This window comes from Balaenoptera ricei, chromosome 15, assembly GCF_028023285.1.
Source record: "Balaenoptera ricei isolate mBalRic1 chromosome 15, mBalRic1.hap2, whole genome shotgun sequence".
In the NCBI taxonomy this organism is placed as follows: Eukaryota; Metazoa; Chordata; class Mammalia; order Artiodactyla; family Balaenopteridae; genus Balaenoptera; species Balaenoptera ricei.
The window spans coordinates 72,000,643-72,024,866 of NC_082653.1; the positions used below are offsets into that span (position 1 = coordinate 72,000,643).

At 47.5% G+C, this 24,224-nt stretch overlaps 1 protein-coding gene across 6 annotated transcripts in view; it reads left to right on the forward strand.

Moving 5' to 3' along the window:
* KATNIP (katanin interacting protein) overlaps positions 1–24,224 on the forward strand; it is a 192,162-nt gene that overhangs the window by 146,979 nt on the left and 20,959 nt on the right. For 5 of the 6 annotated variants that reach the window (XM_059896806.1, XM_059896810.1, XM_059896808.1 and 2 more), the window contains exons 14-17: positions 1,846–2,713; positions 15,905–16,630; positions 17,439–17,644; positions 19,779–19,857. In XM_059896806.1, coding sequence (XP_059752789.1) covers positions 1,846–2,713; positions 15,905–16,630; positions 17,439–17,644; positions 19,779–19,857 — 1,879 coding nt within the window. The remainder of the gene's footprint in view (positions 1–1,845; positions 2,714–15,904; positions 16,631–17,438; positions 17,645–19,778; positions 19,858–24,224) is intronic. The other variant, XM_059896807.1, reaches the window with a different exon arrangement.

Consider the following 24,224-nt stretch of genomic DNA (forward strand, 5'->3'; position numbering starts at 1 on the left):
TGTTTTGTAAATAAGTTCATTTGTATCTTTTTTTTAGATTACACATATAAGCAATATCACATGATATTTGTCTTTCTCTGTCTTACTTGACTTAGTATGATCATCTCTAGGTCCATCCATGTTGCTGCAAATGGCATTATTTCATGCTTTTTTTATGGCTGAGTAATATCCATTGTGTGTGTATGTGTATATATATATATATATATATATATATATATATATATATATATATATATATATACACCACATCTTCTTTATCCATTAAGTTGTATGCTTTAAACATGTACAGTTTACTGTATGAGGTATGTATTATATTCCTCGAGAAAGCTGTTTATTAAAAATGTTTTTGTGTAAAGAGGTATGGCCAAATAAGGCAGTAGCAGGAGGAGGTGTTATTTGATTTTTTTTCTTTTCTTTTTTTTCTTTTTTTTTTTTTGGCTGCATTGGGTCTTCTTTGCTGCGCACGGGCTTTCTCTAGTTGCAGCGAGCGGAGGCTACTCTTCATTGTGGTGCAAGGCCTTCTCATTACAGTGGCTTCTCTTATTGCGGAGCACAGGCTCTAGGCACACAGGCTTCAGTAGTTGTGGCATGCGGGCTCAGTAGTTGTGGTGCACGGGCTTAGTTGCTCCACGGCATGTGGGATCTTCCCGGACCAGGGCTCAAACCCGTGTCCCCTGCATTGGCAGGCGGATTCTTAACCACTGCACCACCAGGGAAGCCCCCTAATTTTAAGTATGACCCAAGAAGTGTTGAACACCTGCCTGATATGGGGCACATGTGCTGGGAGAGGAGGAGACAGAAGGCTAGCAGGGACCCTTTTGTGAAGGTTACTGTACGTCATGCTGAGGGGTTCGGAATTCATCTCATGGGCCTGGTGTTCTCCACACAAGTGCAGCGCCCACACCGCATCCTCTGGGCTCCCCTCCACTTGTGGCCACAGCTGCGTTGGGACAGTCCCGGGAGTGCTGACTGGGCACCACTTCCAGCGCTTCCAGGCTCTAAGCCCTTCTGCTTGGGTCCTTTTGCCGAAGCCTCTAGAGGGCTTAGCCTGTGGTCATGGCGGGGAGTCAGTGTCCCCAGGGGCAGCCATCAACAGCAGGGAAGGGAGTCAGTGGATAAACACCCAGCCTCCCGCCTTTGGAGGGACACTTCTGAGATGCATTCTGCCGGTCCCTCACAGTGTCCCAGCTGGATGGAGCCCTAGTTCCCCACAGCAGTGACCAGCCCCAAACCTTTTTGGGTTTTCACCTGCCCTACCTGACTCTCCCTCTTAGGAGCACCTGCTGATAAGCTCCCTGCACTCAAATCCTTGTCTCAGGCTCTGCTCTCAGGGCCCCCAAAATATGGCACCCATGGAACCTAGGGCATCTGCATTTTATGTGCCTGCCAAGCTTTTCTGACGCAGGAGGCCCAGGAACCATACTTTAAAGAACCCTGCTATAGGCAGTGAAAAAAACATGAAGAATTTCACAAAGGGATGTGACTGGGCCAGATCTGCTCTTGTAGAAAACTAACGCGGGTGGCAATGTGAAGCTGAGGTCGGAGGAGCAAGAGACAGGAAGCAGGGAGACCAATTAGCAGCCTGTTACATGTGTCCCAGCAGGAGGTAATGATGACGAAGACAGCGATGGAGGCCGCCTCTTTGTGAAAGTCCTGTGATTTATAACATATGTAACCCTTTGCGCGGAAATGAAAAGGAGTCTGATTTAACAGCCCCAGTGCTGTAGTCTCAGAAAGCTCACGTTTCCAGCATCCCACATTTGTCTTTTTCATCTGCTCCTTTCAAAATCTGATACATCAGTCCGATGCCACGCATCTTCATTTTGTGAAATTTTGTGTTTTCAGGATCTTGACATTGGGGCCAAAAACGTGAAGCTTTATGTCAACAAAAAACTCATCTTTGATGGCAACTTAGACAAAGGAGGTGACGAGGCCCCACAGAGCATCCTGGTGGGCCTGCAAAATGAGAGAATGGAAAACAGCGTTGCTGCCCACTCGGAAGAAAGCAAAGGTGCCCTCGAGAGGAACAGCACCGATGGGGACGAGGAGCGCGGCGTCAGTTACTCGCAGCCAGCTGTAGCAGCAGCGGATGTGAAGGTTTCTTCACAAGGAAATTTATTTGGTGGAAGGATGAATTCTCCTGACTGCATGAAGGACAATTTGTCCAAGTTAGAGGAAGAGTGCAGCTTTTTAGCCGCACCATCCTCACCGGGTGGCATGCCCAGTGTCCCTCCCCACTCCTCCCCTGCCGAATGCCCTCCTCCTCTTGACCAGGAGCTCTCGCTGATCCAACAGCTGGAAAACCTTATGGGCAGAAAAGTCTCTGAGCCTCCAAGGAAAACCCCATCCTGGTTACAACCTTCTCCCGCAGGGAAAGGCAGGAAGCAGGGAGGCCCGAAGTCAAAACCCCTCTGGCTGAGTCCGGAGAAGCCGCTGGACTGGAGAGGCAGGCTTCCATCAGAGGATATCATCCGTGAGGGGCCTGGAGAGACCGAGGCCGGAGATAAAGGCCCCAGACGTGAGCAAGGGCGGGCAAGCAGCTGGAATGTCATCGCCAGCGAGCGAGCTCAGAGGGCAACCCCCAGAGTCTGCGGTGATGACTTCAACATCTTTAACCAACCCTCCCACAGGGAGCACCCTGCTAGTGGGAGGAGGGGCCTGAGGAAGGACGCCCTCAGCAACAGTCATGGTGATGACCAGCCAGACAGCAGAGGTAAGCTTGGGAGGCAGTCTGACTCGGGGCCATGTCACCTGAGCCAGGGCCACTGATTGGCATGAAGCCATTTTGCTCCCTGGACCTCAGTTTCCTCATCTGCAAAGCAAGTGGGTTCTTCTCAACTAAGGGTCACAAATTCCCTGTCTCAGGGGCCACAGGGATGGCAGCAGTGAATGAAATGGGCAAGGCACACTTTGCATGTTAAACTCATAGATATATTTGTCATTACCTCCAAGATACATTCCTTTGTCCATTTTTCTTGCAAAATGTGGCTTTTCCAATCTAGACTGTTATCCCACCTCTGATGGAGACATTGGTCTCTAAGAACTTCACTTTTTCTTAACCATACCATTAGAAAAATAATACAAGTGTGATGAAAAATAGCAATCAATTCTTGCCTGGGGGTTGGAAGGACTATAGGGAATGGTGAGGACTATGGCATTCAGGAATACAAGACCACTATGCCAGATCTCCCTTTTCCTTTTATCAAGAGAAATCAAAATTGTAGAATATTCTTGTTTTTCAACATTGGCAACTGATGGAGATTATTTTTAAACCACTGTGTGGGTCAAAAAAAATATATATACATCTGCTAGCAGTATTCACCTGCTTTGTGAACTTTGCAGTAGATTATCTCTAAAAGATCTGAAAGGAGGTGCCAACGGCTGGGTTTCTGAATATTTGCCCTCAGATTTGGCTACTGGGATGGAGGGTACCATAGCAACAAGGAGTCAAATCATATGAATTCAAGCTCTGCTACTTATAGGTCTGGGAGCTCTAGACTGGGTCCTATAGAGCTGGGCATTTCCACTTTCTGAGCCTCAGCATCTTCATCTGTGAAATGGGAATGAACCCCCACGCCCCACAGTGTTGTGAAAAATGAATGAGATGATAGCTTCAAAATATTGACCAGAGCCTGGCATGTGGAAAGTGCTCCAGAAGTGGTGGCCACTATTTCAACACTAGCTTCTATATCCTTTATTGTCCACAGAGCTCCTGGACCTACCAAGGCAGGAGCAGAAGCCTACCTACCTACCTCTAGATCCTCTGAGTTTATCCCCACCCCCTACCACACAGGAGCAGAAGCCCTGGAGTCAAACTGACTGGGCATGTATCCTGGTTCCCCACTGCCAACCCACACTGTGGGCAAGTTCTGAAATCCCCCTGAGCCTCAGTTTCCTCGTTTATATAAGGACACCAGTAATATCCAACTCACGAGGGGCTGGGAGGATCAAATGAGATCCTACATGTGCAGCATTTGGCACTGTGCCTGGGACATAAGAGCACCCAACAGACGTTAGCTGCTGCTATTTATTATTATTATTGTCGTCATCATCATCATCATCATCATCATCGTCATCCCCATTCCGTGACTCTGCCTCTTGGTGTATCTGTATGTGAAGCCAATGTATATATTTTTAGTGAATTACATTAGCATCTGCACTATTACTATCTACTGGACAGACCCCAAAGGCCTGCATTTAGCCAGAGTCTACACATAGAAATGTGAAGAGTTTGTGGCCTCTTTCAGACCCTTGATGTTACTTAGGGCAGAGCAAGTCCCTCAGACTCTTGAGTGCCTTTCCATGGTGAGCGGCTGGCTCCCTTCTCCCAGGCAGAGCTTCCCCTTCTGGCTCCCCAGCCTTACAGATTCTGCTGCCCACCCCCACCAAGACTTAACCCTGAGACTGGGTATCAGGGAGGAGAGCAGAGTGGGAGAACAGAACCGAGAAGCTCTTTGGGGGCAGGGACTGCGTCTTATTTGTGTTGGGGTTCCCAGGACCCAGGTGCCTGACTCATGGTGGGTCTTCTGCAGTGTGGGAGGAATCATGGGAAGAAGGAACTGCAATGGTTAGATGCATGGCATGTTTGCAGTAAGCCAGGCTGTCATTTGGGCACGTTACTCAAACGGGTTCATTTAATCCTCATACCAGTCCCATTTTACAGATAAAGAAAATGTGAGATAAGAAAGCAGGGTGAGATGGGAGGTTCAGGATGGTGGCATAGGAAGATCCTGAACTCAGCTCCTCTCATGGACACAACAAAACTACAGCTACGTGTAGACTAATTCCCTCTGAAAAGGACCTGAAAACTGGATGAACAGAGTCTCCACAAGAAAGGGTAAAAGGGCAGCATCAAGGCAGATAAGAGAGGCAGAGAGATGATCTCATCAAGGAGAAAAATCACACCCCAGGTGTGACAGTCCACAGATGGGAGGGATTACACAGGTACAGTTACTGTCCCTGGGGATTGAAGGATTTGAGCTTCACATCAGGCACCCCAGTCCTTAGATCCTGCACAAGAGAGATGAGACCCCAAAACATCTGGCTTTGAAAACCAATGGGGAATACACTCAAAACTAAAGAACTGCAGAGAATGGAAAGCTAGCTTTTAAAGGGCACACTCACACTCACACTCACTCCACCTGAAAACCAGCACAAAAACACCAGACTGAAAAGTGCATGAGCCATAGGTGGATGGGACCCACCTGCTAATCTTGAAGCATCTGCTGGAGAGGCAGGAATGAGTTGGGATGCTCTCTGGGGACTGAGAAACTGGAGGGAGCCATTTTTCCAGTCTCAGGCTACCTTGCTGATTCCAATGCTGGTGGGTGCCATTTTGGAATTCTCCCTCTAGTCTGTTAGCACCAGTCGGCACACCCCACTTAGAGCCCCACCCACCCCTGCACCTCAGCCAGGCCTCACAGCTGACTATGTGATAACCCTGCCCACTAGAACCCATCAGCCATTGTGGCCAGCACTGCAGTCTTTCCAGGGGCCAGCCCTGCCCACCAATGCATGGCAGCAGCATCCATGACCCTGCCACAACAAGAGGGTGCACGCAACCCATAAGGGGGCACTGTTGAGGACCTGGCTCTGGTGGCCAGGCATGATTGCATTTCTGAGCCCTACAGGACGTCTCCTACATAAGGCCACTCCTTCAAGACCAAGAGAGGTAGCCGATTTACTTAATATATAGAAACAAACACAGAAAAGTAGGCAAAATGAGGAAACAGAGGAATATATTCCTATCGAAAGGACAAGACAGAACCACAGAAAAAGAACTAAACAAAACAGAGATAATCAATCTACCTGATAAAAAGCTCAAAATAATGGTCAAATGATGCTCATAGAACTTGGGAGAAGAATGGACAAACATGGTGAGAACCACAAAGAGATAGAAAATATAAGAAAGTATCACACAAATTATAACTGAACTGAGAAATACACTAGAGGGGTTCAACAGCAGATTGGATGAGGTAGAAAAACAAATCAGCAAGCTGGAAGACAAAGCAATGGAACTCACCCAGACAGAGCAGCATAATGAAAAAAGAATTTAAAAAAATAAAGATATTTTAAGGGACCTTTGGGACATCAAGCAGAATAACATTCATATTATAGGCTCCCAGAAGGAGAAGAGAGGAAGGGCAAGAAAAATTATTTGAAGGAATAGTGGCTGAAAATTTCCCTGGGGAAGGAAACAGACATCCAGGAAGCCCAGAGAGTTCTGAATAAGATGAACCCAAAGAGACACCCACCAAGACACATTATAATTAAAATGGTAAAAGTTAAGGATAAAAAGAGAATCCTAAAAGCAGCAAGAGAAAAACAACTTGTGACATACAAGGAAATCCCTTTAAGGCTGTCAGCAGATTTTTTTCAGCATAAACTTTACAGGCCAGAAGGGAATGGCATGACATATTCCAAGTGCTGAAAGAAAAAAACTTCCAGTGAGAATTCTCTGCCCAGCGAGTTTATCATTCAGAATTGAAGGAGAGATTAAGAGTTTCCCAGGTAAGCAAAAGCTGAAGGAGTTTATCACCACTAAACTGGCCCTACAAGGAATGTTAAAGTGACTCCTTTAAACTGAAAATAAATGACACTAATTAATAATATGAAAACATACAAATGTAAAAGTCTTACTGGCAAAGGTAAATATATAATAAAAGTAGTGGATCAATCAGTTATAAAGCATGACTTCCGTGATGGTGCAGTGGTTAAGAATCCGCCTGCCAATGCAGGGGACACGGGTTCAAGACCTGATCCAGGAAGATCCCACATGCCGTGGAGCAACTAAGTCTGTGCACAACTACTGAGCCTGTGCTCTAGAGCCCGTGAGCCACAACTACTGAGCCCACGTGCCACAACTACTGAAGCCTACGCGCTCTAGGGCCCGTGATCCACAACAAAGAGAAGTCACCACAATGGGAAGCCCATGCACCGCAACAAAGAGTAGCCCCTGCTCACCACAACTAGAGAAAGCCTGCGTGCAGCAACGAAGACCCAACGCAGCCATAAATAAATAAATAAATTTATTTATTTATTTATTTATTTATTTAAAAAAAATCAGTTATAAAGCAAGCTTGAAGGTTAAAAGGCAAAAATGTTAAAAATTAACTAAAATTACAATAGTTTGTTAAGGGATACATAAAATAAAAAGATGTAGTACTTGTCATCAAAGTATAAAATGTGTGGAGGGGGAGTAGAAAGACAAAGCTTTGGAATGTGTTCAAATTTAAGTTGCTACCAACTTAAAACAGACTGCAGCTTACCTAGGATGGCATATGTGATCCTCATGGTAACCACAAGGAAAAAACTCACAGTAAATACACAAAAGAAAATGAGAAAGGAATCTAAATATAGCACTAAGGAAAGCCACCAAAACATAAGGGAAATGAGAAAAGAAAAAGAAAGGAACAGAGAAGAACTACAAAAACAGCCAGAAAACAATTCACAAAATGGCAGTAATTACATACTTACCAATAATTACTTTAAATGGGCTAAATTCGCCAATCAAAAGACAGAGAGTGGCTTAATGGATTAAAAGAAAAAAACACTCATCTATATGCTGCCTACAAGAAGCTCATTTCAGAAGTAAGGACACACACTGAAGGGATAGAAAAAGATATTCCATGCAAGTGAAATGAAAAGAAAGCTGGAGTAGCTATTCTTATATCAGACAAAATAGACTTTAAAACAAGACTATAATAAAAGACAAAGAAGGGCATTACATAATGATAAAGGAGTCGATGCAACAAGAAGTTATAACATTTATAAATGTATGTGCACCCAACATAGGAGCACCGAAATATATAAAGCAAATATTGATGGACTTAGAGAAATTGAAAGCAATACAGTAATAGTAGGGGACTTTAACACCCTACTTACCTCAATGGATAAATCATCCAGACAGAAAATTGATAAGGAAACATCAGACTTAAGCAACACATTATAGCAGATGGGACTAACAGATATATGCCAAATATTCCATTCAAAAGCAGCAGAACATACATTCTTCTCAAGTGCACATGGAACATTCTCCAGGATAGATGACATGTTAGGTCACAAAACAAGTCTCAATAAATTCAAGAAGATTTAAATCATATCAAGAATCTTCTCCAACTACAATGGTATGAAACTAGAAATCAATCACAAGAAAAAAATGGGAAAAACCACAAAAACATGAAGATTAAACAACATGCTACAAAACAACTGCAGGGGGGAGGCATTGAAGAAATCAAGGAGAAACAAAAAATACCTGGAGACAAACGAAAACAGAAATACAACATACCAAAATCTGTGGGATACAACAAAAGTGGTTCTGAGAGGGAAGTTCATAGCAATACAGACCTACCTCAAGAAATAAGAAAAATTCCCAATAAACAATCTAACTTAACACCTAAAGGAACTAGAAAAAGAAGAACAAATGAAGCCCAGAATTAGTAGATGAAGGAATAATAAAGATCAGAGCAGAAATAAATGAAGTAGAGACTAAAATAAAATAGAAAAAAATCAGTGAAACTAAGAGCTGATTCTTTGAAAAGATAAATGTAGTTGACAAACCTTTAGCTAGACTAACCAAGAGAAAAAGAGAGAGGGCTCAAATAAATAAAATCAGAAATGAAAGAGAAGTTACAACTAATACCACACAAATACAAAGGATCGTAAGAGACTACTATGAACAATTATATGCCAATAAATTGGGCAACCTGGAAGAAATGGATAAATTCCTAGAAACAAACAATCTTCTAAGACTGAATCATGAAGAAATAGAAAATTTAAATAGACCAATTACTAGTAAGCAGATTGAAAAAGTAATCAAAAATCTTCCAACAAACAAAAGTCCAGGACCAGACGGCTTCACTGGTGAATTCTACAAAACACTCAAAGAAGATTTAATACCTAGTCTTTTCAAATGCTTCCAAAAAATTGAAGAGGAGGGAAACCTTCCAAACGTATTTTATGAAGCCAGCATTACCCTGATACCAAAACTGGACAAGGGCATCACAAAAAAAAAAAAAATTACAGGCCAATACCACTGATGAACATACATGCAGAAATTCTCAACAAAATATGAGCAAACCTAATCCAACAATACATTAAAAGTCTCATACACCAAGAATAAGTGGGATTTATTCCAGGGATGCAAAGATGGTTCAATATCCACAAATCAATCAACATGATACAGCAAACTTGAAGAATACAAATCATATGATTATCTCAATAGATTTTAAAAATGCTTTTGACAAAATTCGACATTTACTTATGATAAAAATTCTCAACATCGTTGGTATAGAGGGAACATACCTCAACATAATAAAGACCATATGTGACAAACTCACAGCTAACATCATACTCAATGGTGAAAAGCTGAAAGGGTTTCCTCTAAGAGATCAGGAACAAGACAAGGATGCACACTCTCACCACTTTCATTCAACATTGGAAGTCCTAGCCACAGCAATTCGGCAAGAAAAAGAAATAAAAATCATCCAAATCAGAATGGAAGAAATAAAACTCACTATTTGCAGATGACATGATACTATATATAGAAAACTGTAAAGACTCCATCAAAAAACTGCTATAACTAATGAATGAATTCAGTAAAACTGCAGGATACAAAATCAATATACAGAAATATGTGGCATTTCTATACACTAATAATGAACTATCAGAAAGAGAAGTAAAGAAAACAATCCCGTTTACAATTGCATCAAAAAGAAACAATACCTAGGAATAAATTTAACCAAGGAGGTTAAAGACTTGTACACTGAAAGCTATAAGACACTGATGAAAGAAATTAAAGAAGACACACACAAAATGAAAGATATTCCTTGCTCATGGATTGGAAGAATTAATATTGTTAAAATGTCCATACCATACTACTAAAGCAATCTATAGATATAATGCAATCCTTATAAAAATTCCAGTGGTGTATTTTCACAGAACTATAACAAATAATTCTAAAATGTATATAGAACCACAAAAGATCCCAAATAGCCAAAAGCATCTTGAGAAAGAAGAACAAAGCTGGAGGTATCATGCTCCCTGATTTTAAATTATACTACAAAGCTATAGTGATCAAAACAGTATGATACTGGCACAAAAAGAGACACACAGATCAATGGAATAGAATTGAGAGCCCAGAAATAAACCCATGCACATATGGACTATTAATCAATGACAAAGGAGCAAAGACATAGAATGGAGAAAGGACAGTCTCTTCAATAAATTGTGTTGGGAAAACTGGACAGCCACATGCAAAAGGATGGAACTAGACCACTATCTTACACCATACACAAAAATTAACTCAAAATGGATTAAAGACTTGAATATAAGACCTGAAACCATAAAATTCCTAGAAGAAAACATAGGCAGTAACCTTATTGACATCAGCCTTAGAAATGTTTTTGTGGATCTGACTCCAAAGGCAAGAGAAACAAAAGCATAAATAAATAAATGGGACTACATCAAACAGAAAAGGTTATGTACAGTAAAGGAAACCATCCTCAAAATGAAAAGGCAACCTACCGAATGGGAGAAGATATTTGCAAATCATATATCTTTTAAGGGGTTAATATCCAAAATATATAAAGAACTCATACAACTCAACAACAAAAAACAAACAAACAGATTTAAAAGTGGGAAGAGGGTCTGAATAGACATTTTTCCAAAGAAGACATACAGATGGCCGACAAGCACAAGAAAAGATGTTCAGTATCACTAATTATCAGGGAGATGCAAATCAAAACCACAAGGCAATGTCCCATCACACCTGTTAGAATGGCTACTATTAACAAGACAAGAAATAATAAATGTTGGAGAGGATGTGGAGAAAAGGGAATGCTTGTACACTGTTGGCGAGATTGTAAATTGGTGCAGCCACTATGGAAAACAATATGGAGATATCTCAAAATATTAAGAATAGAACTGCTATATGACCCAGCTATACCACTTCCGGGTATTTATCTGAAGAACATGAAAATACTAATTTGAAAAGATATATGCACCCCCATGTTCATTGCAGCATTATTTACAAGAGACAAGATATGGAAAAAACCTAAGTGTCCACTGATGAATGAATAAAAAAGATGTGGTTTATATATATATATAGTATATATGTACATGGAATAATATACGTACAATGTCATACTTCTCAGCCATAAAAAAGAATGAAATCCTGCCATTTGCAACAACATGGGTGGACCTTGAGGGTATTATGCTAAGTAAAATAAGTCAGACAGAGAAAGACAAATACCGATGACTTCACTAATATGTGGAATCTAATAAACAAAACAAACAAAATAAAACAAAGACAAATTTATAGATATGGAGAGCAGATTAGTGGCTACCAGAGAAGGCAGTTGTGGTGTGGGTGAAATGGATGAAGGAGGTCAACTGTATGGTGATGGATAGGAGCTAGATTTATGGTGGTGATCACTTTGTAGTGTATACAGATGTTGAACCACAATGCAGTACACCTGAAAGTTATATGATTAAAAAAGAGAAAAGAAAAGAAAATGTGAGGTTTAAGTAACTTCCTCAGGTCACACAGCCAATAAGGGTTAGAGCAGGATTTGAACCCAGACAGTCCTGCTCCAGCATCCGTGCTTCGAACTACTACCCTACAGTGCCCTGTTTCCCCAGCTGTCATCAGCCACCCGCCCCAGAAGAGCTAGGCAATTCCAAACCTTCCTGGTAAACAGACCCAAAGAACCTCTGGGAGTTATGAGGTGATGGGCATTTTTCTAACTTGTCCATGTTCAGAAGACTTTGTCTCGCTTTAATTTCCTTCCAGGCATTTCACTGCTTGGCTCAACACACATTAAGAACTGAGCCCCTGAGATTTCATGCTTGTTAAGCTGGTCGTGCTAAAAAGGAAAGTTGCTTAGAAATTTTAAATTACCCATTACATAGAGCCAAATCCCATAGCCATGCCCTTCAGGAAAGGTGGGGGCCAAGCCCTCCAACAGTGCTTGTAGAATGAATGACTGCCCACGATCCTCCCTGGGACTGGAATCGTGCTGTTACCATAATATAGAGCCTGGAAATCCTTTTGTTAAACAAAGTATCTCATTGTAATGACATCTGCATTTTGGAAGTGTCTTTATCAGGGGTCAGTTAGCTACAGGTGAATGAAATCTCACTGGCCCAGTTTGAGCAGTAAAAAGCGGTGTTATTTGAGAAGCTCCTGGACCCCCAAAGGCAGGAAGCATCACATGGGATTTGAAGGAGGAACCAGAAAGCCAGTAGGCACCGAGGAAGCTTCTCCCTGACTCTCCAGGGCTGCTGGGCCCTGCCTCTGCTTCTCTGCAGGTCCACTCTTCCTCACCCCTCCTCTGTGCACATGGCAGGAAATGGCTTCACAGTCCAAAAGTGACAATTTCCCAGCTCTAGCTCCAGAATGCAATTCCAGAGTCTCAGGGCAGAAGCTGATTGGCTGTCATGGGTCAAGTGTCCACTCCTAGTCCAATCAGCTATGGCTAAAGGGCTGTTCACCTAGAATAAACATGATTCTGTTGCATCTCACTACATGCTTTTTCACTTCCCATTTTAATAGCAATTAATGCCTACCTCATAGTGGTGCCAGTGATTTTTATAAACTGAAATTCAGAACTTTGCAGTTCATATTAATCTCCACCAAAGAGTAGTTTTGAACCTTTAATCCCATCATCTCATACTGGTCCCTCCCAGACCATGCGGACTGCAGATTAAAGCAGTAGCTTTCTGTTGTCGGTTCAGATCTGTTGGCAGGAATGTTGACAGACAAGACAAAGCACCGATCCCAGCAGTTGCCCAACTCCCAAAGACTAATGAGTCATGTGTGACAGAGGGAAACGTGGGCCCCAGCCTGCTGTATCATCTGAGAGGTCCAAGACAAAGTCTATACCTCTCTGCTTTTAAAACCCAGGGCGTACGTACATCTCGGGGAGAATAGGTCAGAAAGCAGATGCAGGACGAAAGCCAAGTCCTGCCTTTCTTGCACACCCCGGCAGAGAAAGGCAGGCTGAGTCCCTGACACGTGACTTTTGGTGCTTTCTCCTCGGTTGCCCTTGCAGACCAACCCAGCCCATTCACTTCAGTCAGTGGAAATCAAATCACAGTAAACTGAGGTCATGACGCTCCATATGGGAAGTTCCTTCTGCCAGATGTTAAGCCTCATGCCCGGAAGAAAGGATGGAAGGAACTCCTGGGGTCTTGTTAATGACAGCTGAGAAGGAGGGGAGAGGACAGGAGGTGCAGGAGAACTGACAGGTGGAGGGGGAGTCCCTCGGCTTCCAGCCCAGAGCACAGGGGGTACGTGATGGTGGCGCCAACCACCCGTCCCTTTACTGGCACATACTTATTGAGCACTTCCAGGCACCAGGTTCTGTGCCAGGCCCTGGGATGCAGCAGGGAACAGGGCAGAAAAGGCCTCTCCAAGAAGGAGGGTGTCAAGAAGAGCCAGCGAAGTGGGGCCGTGGGGGAAGAGCGTTCCTGGCAGAGGGCACAGTAAGGGCAAAGACTCTGAGGCGAGGAGAGACTTGTGTCCATGGAATGAAAGGCTGGCGTGGCTGGAGTGGGATGCTCGTGGAGAGAAGGCTGTGAGGCTGGGCTGGAGAAGTCAGCTGGGAGTTGGGGGCCCACACTCAGGGCCCTAGGGGCACAGTGAGGAGTTAGATTTTCTTTATTCCCAATGTAGTAGAGATAATGCCAATTAGAGGGGTTGATGACAAACTCCATTTTAGGTACCCGGAGTTTGAAGTGACAGAGTGGACATGTCTGGACCGCCCAAGGGGTCTTTGGACTTGGAAGACGGAACCCCAGGAAGAGAGGCCAGAACTTGGCTGATGTCAGTGAGCAGGGCCTGCATGGGAGCCGGGAGCTGGACGAGGGCAGTGTTGGGAGAGGACGGCATGGAGCTGAGGGGTTTGGGCGCAACCAGACTTCGAGTGCAGGGAGGAGTGGAGGGCGCCATGACACAAAGAGAGGAGCTGTTGGCCGGGGAAGTGGGGAACCAGGGAGGGATGATGTCTCCTAAGCTGGTGGAGGGGGCACTGCTGAGTGGAGGAGCTTTGCCTGGGATGTCAAGCAGGGAAGGAGGACTGAGAAAAGGTTGTGTACTTGGAGTCATTGTGTACTTGGAGAAAGTCACTTCAGTGGAGGGTTGTGGGAAATAGAGGACCCTTATGGATGCCAGGAACAGAAAACCACAAAGAGTTTGACTTCAGGCGCAGCTGGATCCAGGGGCTCAAATGATTGTCATCAGGACTCTCCATCTCTCAGCTCACGTTCCCCAGGTTGGCTTCATTCTCAGCCAGGCTCCCCCCACACGGTGTAGCAAATGGCCACCAACAACTCCACCCCTCCATCCTACCGGCTCAGCAGTGCCAATTTAAAGAGAGCCCCTCTCTCTCCCCGTAGTTCCTTTCATGAGCCCAGCTTGGAAGGATGCTGTCAGTGTTTGCCTAATCTGCGTGGACTGAAGATGGGGAAAATCAGAATCTTGTTCCTAGGAGAAGGAGAAGTGGAGTCTGGGTGGGCAAAACAACAAGTCTGCACACAGGAGCCAAGTTTCAGGGGGCTGAGAGAGGGTGATGGTGGTGAGAGAGGGCAGTGGTGATGAGGATGCAGTGTCTTTGGTGAAAGGAGGGAGAAAATAGGACGGTGGCGGGAGGGAGCCCCAAGATCAGGTCAGCTTCCTTTTTCTTTCAGGTAGGAGAGATTTATGTATGTCTGCAGGCAGAGAGAGGGGAAGATGCCAGTGGGGAAGGAGTGATTGAAGATTCTGGAGAGAGGAGATAATTGATGGGACCAGGCCCCCGAGGAGACAGGCAGAAAATGGAGTGCAGGGTGCAGCACGATATGAAAGAAGGAAAAACAGAATGTCAGTGTCATCAGCTGCTGTTTTTCCAGAATGACACCCTTAGATGGCAGTTAGCCATGGCGTGGCCGTGAGGACCGGCCGCTGCTTAGATGCACACGCCAGGACTTTAATATTCTACAGGGAGGAGAGCAGCGCCTTCAGAGCCATGCCTCTGAGGGCCAGGCCCGTGTTCTCCGCATGCCCCAGATGCAGCTTCGGCTCTTGGAGCCAATTTAACCACAAGTAGAAGTAAATTCCTTGCCTTGTAATGTACCTGAGTTGTTTGGTTTTTTAATAGAATGTGTCCCTGATTATAAAAATAATACACGTAGGGAACTTAGAAGATAAGGTGTCAAAGAGGAAAGTACAAGTCTTTCCTACTCACCACGCAGACACGATGATATTAACACGTCGGGACATGCCGCCCACACTACGAGAGGCCGCATCTAAAATGGCCTATCTGGCTCTTTTTTTTCCCATGTAACATTCTTTCACAAGCCTTCCGCCTGCTATTAGGCAGTCTTTGAAACACCCCGTTAGAGTCACGTGGCTGTGACGGCCGTCAGAGCAGACCCTGGGGCTGCTGACTCAGACTCCGCAGGCGCAGGCGCGGCATCGCCCTGGGTCGTGTGAGTTTCTGAAAAGGTTCTCACACAAGCAGAGAGTGTCCCCTTCATTTGCATGGTGGTCGCATTCTTAGAAAATTCAAAGTACATCGAGAAACACTTTGCTCTTTGTAAAACAACTAGGTTCCAGACTCGGGTGACCATAAACAATTATTTTACCGACCTGAATGGTGCCTGAGACAAGAGAGCGTACTCTGTGCCTGGAACCATCCCCGGCAGTGAGGGACAGTCGCATCCCTGGTCCCACCCTTCAAGTGCCAGCAGGGCCAATAGGCACTGAGACGGCCAAGAGCGTCGAACCACCCACTGGTTTCTAGAATTTCCCCCTGAGGGTGACCCCCACCCAGCTGAGAGCCACTGGGTGAAACGATCTCTAAGCGTCCCCACTTCCACACACGCCACTAATGGGGCTTCGCCTCTCCTGTGTCCTTCCTTCCAGAAGATGCCTGGTCCACCCGGACGCCACTGCGGCCCCAGTGGCACAGCGAGCAGGAACACACCTTACGTGAGTCGTGGAGCTCCCTCACCGTCTTTGACCACTCCCACCGGGGACGGCTCTCCAACGTGGAGTTCCAAGGCGACATCCTGGATGAGTTCCTGCAGCAGCAGAAGAGCAGCCGGCACAGCGACCAGCCGCACCCCTGGAAGGAGGAGAAGCCGGAGCCCATGAAAGGACAGGACCACGGCTCCCTAGAGATAGATGACGGGGGTGACTTTAAAATCCCCGTCTTGCCTTATGGACAGCACTTGGTCGTGGACATCAAGTCCACGTGGGGGGACAGGCACTACGTGGGCCTGAACGGGATAGAAATATTCAGTTCCAAGGGAGAGCCGGTGCGAATTGCGAACATTCAAGCCGACCCCCCGGACATCAATATCTTACCGGCCTATGGGAAAGACCCCCGTGTGGTCACCAACCTTATCGACGGGGTGAATAGGACCCAGGACGACATGCATGTCTGGCTGGCCCCCTTCACGCCGGGCAAGTCCCACTCCATCTCCATCGACTTCCTGCAGCCTTGCCAAGTCGCCCTGATCAGGATCTGGAATTACAATAAATCGCGGATACATTCCTTCCGGGGTGTGAAGGACATCACGATGCTGTTAGATACACAGTGCATCTTTAAGGGAGAAATCGCCAAGGCCTCAGGAACCCTGACGGGAGGTACAGTATGTCTGTAAGAATGCCCTCGAAGCCCCTACCTGCTACTCGCTGAGGCTCTGAGGAAAAACTAAACTTAGTGGCTAGCCAGTGACAGACAGGTCTCTCTCCTTTCCAAGAGCTGGCCCGCTCCTCGCCTTTTGCTGCTGGGTGTGAAAGAGCTGACCTCATTGAAACGCCTCCCCTGGGTACCAGCCTTACTTAGCTTCCTAGGGCCTGAGCCTGATGAGTGCAAGTGAGTTATGGAGGGAGTGCTCTCAGGAGACCCTGTAGGGCAGAGAGGGGTGTAGGATATGGAAGGGTCAGGGGAGAAGCTAGGCAAGGATGTCGTTTCAGGGGAAGCCCAGCCTCAGCCTGATCCCAAGGGGAGCTCTGGAGTGTAAATTGCAGGGTCTGTCCTGCCTTAAGGCAAAGCAGCAGGGCTTTGGAACCCTCAGACTCCCCTGGTTGGGACGTAACTCCCACACCCTTCCAGGAAGGCCCCCTATAAGGATCGGCAAAGGATCTGGATGGGGCACCAACCGCATCAGCTACCGTGCCTCACCCGCGCCTAAGAAACATCCCTTATTTCATGACAGACCACAGTGATTCTCATTAGATTAGGTGCCTTCATTAAATCTATGTGGTTCTTATGGTCCGTGAATTCCATTTGCAAATACGTAAAGAAGAATAAGGCTCAGTTACACAAATCAAGACCTGTTAGTGGTTTGGGACTTTCTAGCCCAAAGATTGATGGGTTTAGGTTCCTGGTCTGCACATCACTGGGACATGGGGTGAGCTGACTCTTCTGTCTTCCTGGTACCCCTGTCAGCTCCAGAGCACTTTGGAGACACGATCTTATTCACAACCGATGAGGACATTCTTGAGGCCATCTTCTGTTCTGATGAGACGTTTGACTTGGACGTGGAGAGCCCGTGCAGCCTGCAGTGCGAGCAGGCGCTGAGGAGGCCCAGCACGGCCGACGGCCAGTGGGAGGAGAGGCCCTACACCCAGGCTGGCTCGTGGGCTGATGACCGGGTAGGACTGGAGGCGGGTGGGCGCCCCAGAGAGGTTTCTTCTCCTGACTCGGAGTATACCAGGAGGAATGAAGATGGATCTCCTTTAAGCCGCTGGTGCTCCCGTTTTGACATTTCCCATTTTTTCTGCTTCATTTTTGTTCTGTAGGTCATATTTTATTCTCTAATTTTTTTTAATTTTTTTCTAAACCAAAGTGAAGGAAGTATTCAAATTTTAATCAGAGCTAGGGGAAGTCAGTTCTGTGTCATTTCTGTAATTTAGAGGTTGGCAGTCTCAGGGGAATTTTTGCTTTGGGTTGCGTTTTGATCACTCACTGTTGTTTTTGATGGAAGGGCTAGAAATGCTTTTAATAGGCGGACTTGAGAATGAAAAGAATGATGATCCTGGCAATCACTTCTTGGGCACATACCGTGATCCAGTTGTGGAAGCACCTTGTTACCGTGTTTAACCCTCCTGACAGCCCTTGGGGTAGAGATGATTCACATCCCCGTTTAGGAAACCAAGGCTCAGACAGGCTAAGGGCCTCGCCCAAGGGCACATCTTGGGAAAGTAACAAGGCTAGAACTTGAATGTAGGACTCCAAAGTCTGTGCTTTTAATGGACAAATTATCAAAAATGAAAGATGACCTTCAGGGCAAGGGTCAGCCCAAGTCAAAGACGGGTAATCAAGGTGAAGAGACACCAGGGTCTCCGGGGATGTTCCTGAGGCCACAGGAGAAAGAGGAGACGGTTAAAGAGGATGGGGGGAAGAGTGGAAAGAACCAGGAACCACGGACAAAAGGTTCGGCCACAAGAAGGTCATGACCAAGGCGGTGCAGTGACATGCCCCTGCCCCGCCCACTCAGACAGGCTAGCTCATTGTTGATGGTTGTCCTGATTTTTTCAAAGAAAGCCAGAAATCTGGATTGTTATGTAAAAATCTCCCCATTAAGAAATGTTGGCAACTAATCCATGATGTTTTCAACCCTTCTGCGGGCCACAAAACATGTCCGTGGTCTGGCTTTGCTGCGCAGGCCTCCAGCTGGGAGATGGCCTTGAGGTCTTTCATTCCCCCAACATTTTCCAAATGGCAAAGTCCCTGCTCAGGAGCTCTGATAGGATCTAGTCCTGGGAGGGGCAGGGAGGGATCACTCTCTCTGCCTTAGAGATAGGACCTCGAGCTCAGGGAGGCCACGTCAGTGTCCCACCCCTAGCAGGTGGCTGGGCTGGAGCCGCCCCACGCCCGCCTAGGTGTCCCGGTCGGTGCATCCACCAGGGGGCGTGGCAGGAGGCTCAGGGAGGGCAGGGCGCCAGGGAACGCAGCAGAAGGCACGTGGGTTCCAGGGCAGCAGCTTTCCGGGAGGCCACTCAGGGTCAGGGGTTAACTTCTGGCAGACAGGCTTCCTTTCCCTCCTCCCCATAGCTGGGCAGGGGCCTGGAGGAGCTGTCCCTAGGGGCTGGACTGAGGGGTCATCAGGGTGTCACTGGGTACCGAAACACCATCCCCACTAAAAACTCTAAGATCCAGAAAAGCGACTTCACCTCTTTTTGCATCTCAGCTTTCCTGTCTGTGAAGTAGTACAGGCACTTCTACCCTGAATTACGGTGCAGAGATCTAATGAAAAGAGTTTACACAGAGACCCAAGAAGCAGGGTGTGGCAGCCCACCGTGTCTGTAGACGAAGGGTTCTTTATCTGCCTGCCCATGGGAATCACAGAGGAGGTTTTAAAAATGCAGATGCACAGGCCCCAGGGTTGAGAACCACTCTCTACGTTTGAATTCTTTCTTCTCCTTCCCTCCATCCCTCCCTCCCGATCTCTCTCCCTCCCCCCTTCCTCTAGTTCACTAGATAAACTAGATAGGGCCCTTCCCTGTCCCAGAAAATCTAATCACCTGAGCTGGTTAGTGTCAAACTCCTCCCCTACAGTAAGAACTTCCGGCAAGGACTCAGATGCACTCAGGGTTTCTGGGCCCGCCCATATTACCAGTCATGGAGCTCCCACCAGGGCAGAAAACACCAGAAAAGACACCGGGACTTATCTGGGGCTTACCTGGGGCACAGAGTAGGCATCTAGCTGGGAAGATGTCCAGTGAGCTGCGTGGGTATCACTAAAGTCACCCCCTTTCTCTCTGCTTCTCTCCAACCTGTGTGCAGACCCCTGAGCCAGAGCTGCCCCCCAGCCCCACTGTCCCTGAAGTCACCACACCAGAGCCGGGCATCTACCACGGCATCTGTGAGTACCCTCTCTGGGGGCAGTGTCAGGGGAAGGAGGACCTTCACGGGTCGGGGGTGGGGAGGGAGTCATGGCCACTTGGGGCAGGGTTTCCCGGGACAGTTGGGCAGGTTGTACCTTGGCACAGAGACACCAGGCCCTGGGATAAGTCAGGGCTGAAACCAGCCTGCACTGGCGACACTGGCCCGGGCAGGGCTGCATCCCTTCAGAGGAGGGGTCCTCCTGGCAGTGTGCCCTCCCAGAGGGGCACTTCTGCATTTCACACGCAGACGTCTTACGTGTTAGCTACAGCCCTGACCCAGGAGGCGGCAGTTAGAGCCCAGAAGTTATAGAGCAAGAAGACATAAGAGCCAGAGAGACCTGGGCATCTGTCAGTCAAGGGTTTGAGTTGCTCCTTCAAACTGGACCACAGAGCAGGTGCTGCGGCAGAGAAAGTCTGCATCTTCCTGGCGCTCGGTGGGGTGGGGCAGAAGGAGTACCAGCCCAGGTGCCAGGTCTTCTGAGAAGTCAGAAATCTGGATTTTTACATGAAATCTCCAGATTTTTCAATGTTGGTGACTAATTTTACAGTATTTTAAAACGCCCTATGAGCCAAACAAAACACGTGTGTTCGGCCAGCCGGCTGCTGTTTGGTGGCCTCTGAGCAGATCCCGTCTGGGTCCCACTGTCTGTTCTTCTGTCTCCTCTGCCTGTGTGCCCTTCCAGCCAGTTCCTCTCTTACTCCGCGTACTTCCCACCAGCACCTCTGCCTGCATCCCAGGGAATCCTCAGGCCCAGCGTAGCGCTGTGATCTCTCCCACCAGTTCCCTGTTCACAAGGCTCTGCGGGCTTGCTCGCTGCGGCCTCCCCTCCTGCTCTTTCTTTTTTTTTTAATTTCTAAATTTTTTTATTTTTGGCTGCGTTGGGTCTTCTTTGCTGTGCGCAGGCTTTCTCTAGTTGCGGCAAGCAGGGGCTACTCTTTGTTGCGGTGTGCGGGCTTTGCATTGCGGTGGCTTCTCTTGTTGCGGAGCATGGGCTCTAGGCGCGCGGGCTCAGTAGTTGTGGCGCACGGGCTTAGCTGCTCCGCGGCATGTGGGATCTTCCCGGACCAGGGCTCGAACCCGTGTCCCCTGCATTGTCAGGCAGATTCTTAACCACTGCGCCACCAGGGAAGTCCCCCTGCTGCTCTTTCTTGCCCCCTTGTGCCTGTCATCTGCCTCCAGTTATCTTCTGAAAAGAAGAGACGTGCCATTGTCACGCCCCCCTCCCCACATCCCCACCATCATCTCCAGAACGAAGCCGAAGCGGAATGTGTCAGAGTTTAGCCCCCTCCTTGCTCCGCTCCTCCCCGCCCCAGCCTCCCCCTGCAGGCTTCTGTTCCCTCACTCTCCATTCCTGCCATTGAGAAGATGTCGACTGTCGATTGGGTTCCCAAGAAGCAGCCTCTGAGATGGAGTTGACTGGGGCATGCTTTTGGGGGAGGGCAGGAAGCAGGGCTGGGCAGAGGGAGAACTGGGCCACGGGGCAGTCACACCAAGCCCTCTGCCAGCTCCACAGGGAGCTGCAAAGTCCCCTGAAAGTTGTCCCTGAGTTGAGTGAGGGGGCTGGGCCTTTACACTCCTGTGTTAACATGTCACTGGATATGGGCTGGGGAGGGGCAAAGCCAAGGTTAGTCACAAGTGGGGGGACTCAGCTGTGAGCTGTCAGCCGTCAGCACTCCCAGCCACTGGAGGGATGAGCCCTTCAGCCCTGGGGATGGGAGGTGGGATCTGGGCGGTGCCCCACACTGTCCTCCACTCCGCCTTCTTAAGGCCTTGCTGTAATCCCATCCCATCCCCAGAAGCCTTCCCCACGGTGCCCACTGAGAATTCAGCTCTCCCTCCCTCACTCCACAAGGACAAATTACCTCTTAGAAAAGACAAAGTCTTCCTTTGAATCCTCACAGCCCCTTACTCTCCAGAACTCTCTCTCAATTACTTTGGGACTTTGGGACAACCGAGTAATTTAAAAGCCAACCTAATGTAGTGAAGAGCCTGGTTTGAGGCTTGGTTGTGTATCCCATTCAGGCACTGTGCTGGGGCTTTCCCTCCCTTATCTCACTCACAGCTCTTATTCTTCCCATTTTTCAGATTAGATTAGGAAACTGAGGCTCCGAGAAATTGAGAAAGCCACCCAAAGTCACACAGCTAGTACAAGGCCAAGAACGGGACCAAGCATATCTGAATTCAAAGCCCAGGTCCTCACCACTCTACACACTCCCTGAGAGGCTGCCTGACCTCAGAGGTCTTTGGGAAGAGTCAGCATCCCCACAGAGCTGTAAGGTCCTGGAAGACAGCAGTCATTTCTTGTTCAGTCTGGACTCCCCTAGGTTGGTCAGGATCCTGGGGGGCGGGGGCAGGGGGGGAACAATGGAACTTGAATTCCAATTGAGTTAAGCAAAAAAGAGAATTCCTTAGCTTATGCAACTGAAAAGATCAGGCGTTGCTAGTTTCCCCGTACTGCTGGATCCAGGTGTGCAAACGACGTCATCAAGCCTTGGCATCTCCCTGCATCTTTCTGCCCTGTTTCTCACTCTCTTGTCCGTCTCCCATTCAGACTCTGTCCACCTGGGAGCTCCTAGAAGCTCTACCTGGTAATCCCAGGTAAAAGAACTTCTGTTTCCCAATAAGTCCAACAGTTGTCCCAGAATTGTCTCCTCACCTGGCTCAGGTCACGTGCCCATCCTTAACTAATAATCACGGTGGCTCACCTTGGCGGGGAGGGAAGAGGGTGTGATGGAAAACACGAATTGGCCCAGCCTGGGTCAGAAGCCCATCTTTGGAGCCAAGGGTGAGGAGTCAGCCTCCCATACAGTGCTTCAGAGGAGGTTAGAGTGCCATAACCAGAGGAAGGGAGGGAGGGAGGGAGGAAGGAAGGAAGGAAGGAAGGAAGGAAGGAAGGAATGAAGGAAGGCAGGCAGGCAGGCAGGCAGGCAGGCCAGAAGCAGCCAGTGTCCTCTTCATCTGATGATTTCCCCAAAGATGCTGCATCTGATGATTTCCCCAAAGATGCTGTCTGTAAATGTCTGTCCCACTGAACCGGCTTCTGAGCTTTCTCAGAAATGTTATTTCAGTGCCTTTGGGAGTTTTGCCCTGGAGTAGCGCTCCCAGACCTTTTTGCTGCAAGGAAAGTGTAATTTCTCTGCGTCTCTACTCAGCAGGAAGGCAGAAGAACCTCCTGATCAAGGACCCTCTGCCCGTTTTGAGGCCTGTGATTTCCGAATCTCTCTTCTCTGAACCTTTGGCTTTTTCCTCATTGTATCCCAAATCCTAACCCTACTTTCCCAGCCTGTGCAAATGAAGAGAGCTTTGATAAAGTGACCCAGAGAGGATGCGTTGGGGTTGCTAAATACGGCCAATCCTATTAATGTTTTGAACGGGGATATATAACTTGCTAATTTGCAGATGACACTAATTTTGGAAGTTTTGCAAATATCAGCGGTGATGAATAGGAAAGGAGCTGAGAGAGTTGAAACATGGGAGAGAAATAACAAAATTAATTTCCATTTATATAAATACTAATTGATACACCAGAGGAAAATGAATATGGAACACGGATATCAGCTCAAAAAGGAGAGCCATCACTTTCAGAGCAGACTCGATTAGATGGCATCATAGTGCATCTTGCCAGGCAGACAAAGGGGTGGCAGGCTTGGGAGCGTCTGGGGTGCTGCCTCTTGTTTCGAGGGGGAGGTGGCATTTCTCCCTCACAGGGATCCCCCTGATCTACATCCACTCCCTCCTCCACCTCCAGGCCTTCTCCATCTCAGGAATGGTACCCACAGCTACTCTGTCCCTTGGGTCAGAAACATTTTCTCTCTTCGTTAATTCCATACAGGCCATTGAGAGCCCTGGCAAGGCTGTCTCCAAAACAGGTCCTGAATCTGTCCACTTTGCCCCCGTTTTCACCACTACCGCCTTTGTCCCGGCCACGGGTATCCCAATTGCCTCCTCCCTGGCCTCCCTATGGAGTCCAACCCCAGTGCGCTTTCCAAGACACAGGTCCGATCATGTCACTTCTCGGCTTCCACATCTAAGCCTCCCTAGCTGCCCACTGCAGAGAAGAAAGTCCAGACTTCGTGACGTGATCTGGCCTCCACCTAACCTTCTGACCTCGTTTTCCTCCACCTTCTACCTCAGTCACTTGGTTCCAACCACAGATCAAATATGTTCCCATCCCAGGGCCTTTGCCCTTCCTGCCCTCTCAGCCTAGAATGTTCTTCCAGAAATGCTACAGAATGGCGGCCTCCTTCTTATCACCCAGCTCTCAGCTCAAATGTCACCTCCTCAGAAAGGCCCTCCGTGGCCAGCCCTATTCCTGCTTAGTTAGTCCCTGTCTTATCTCTTTCA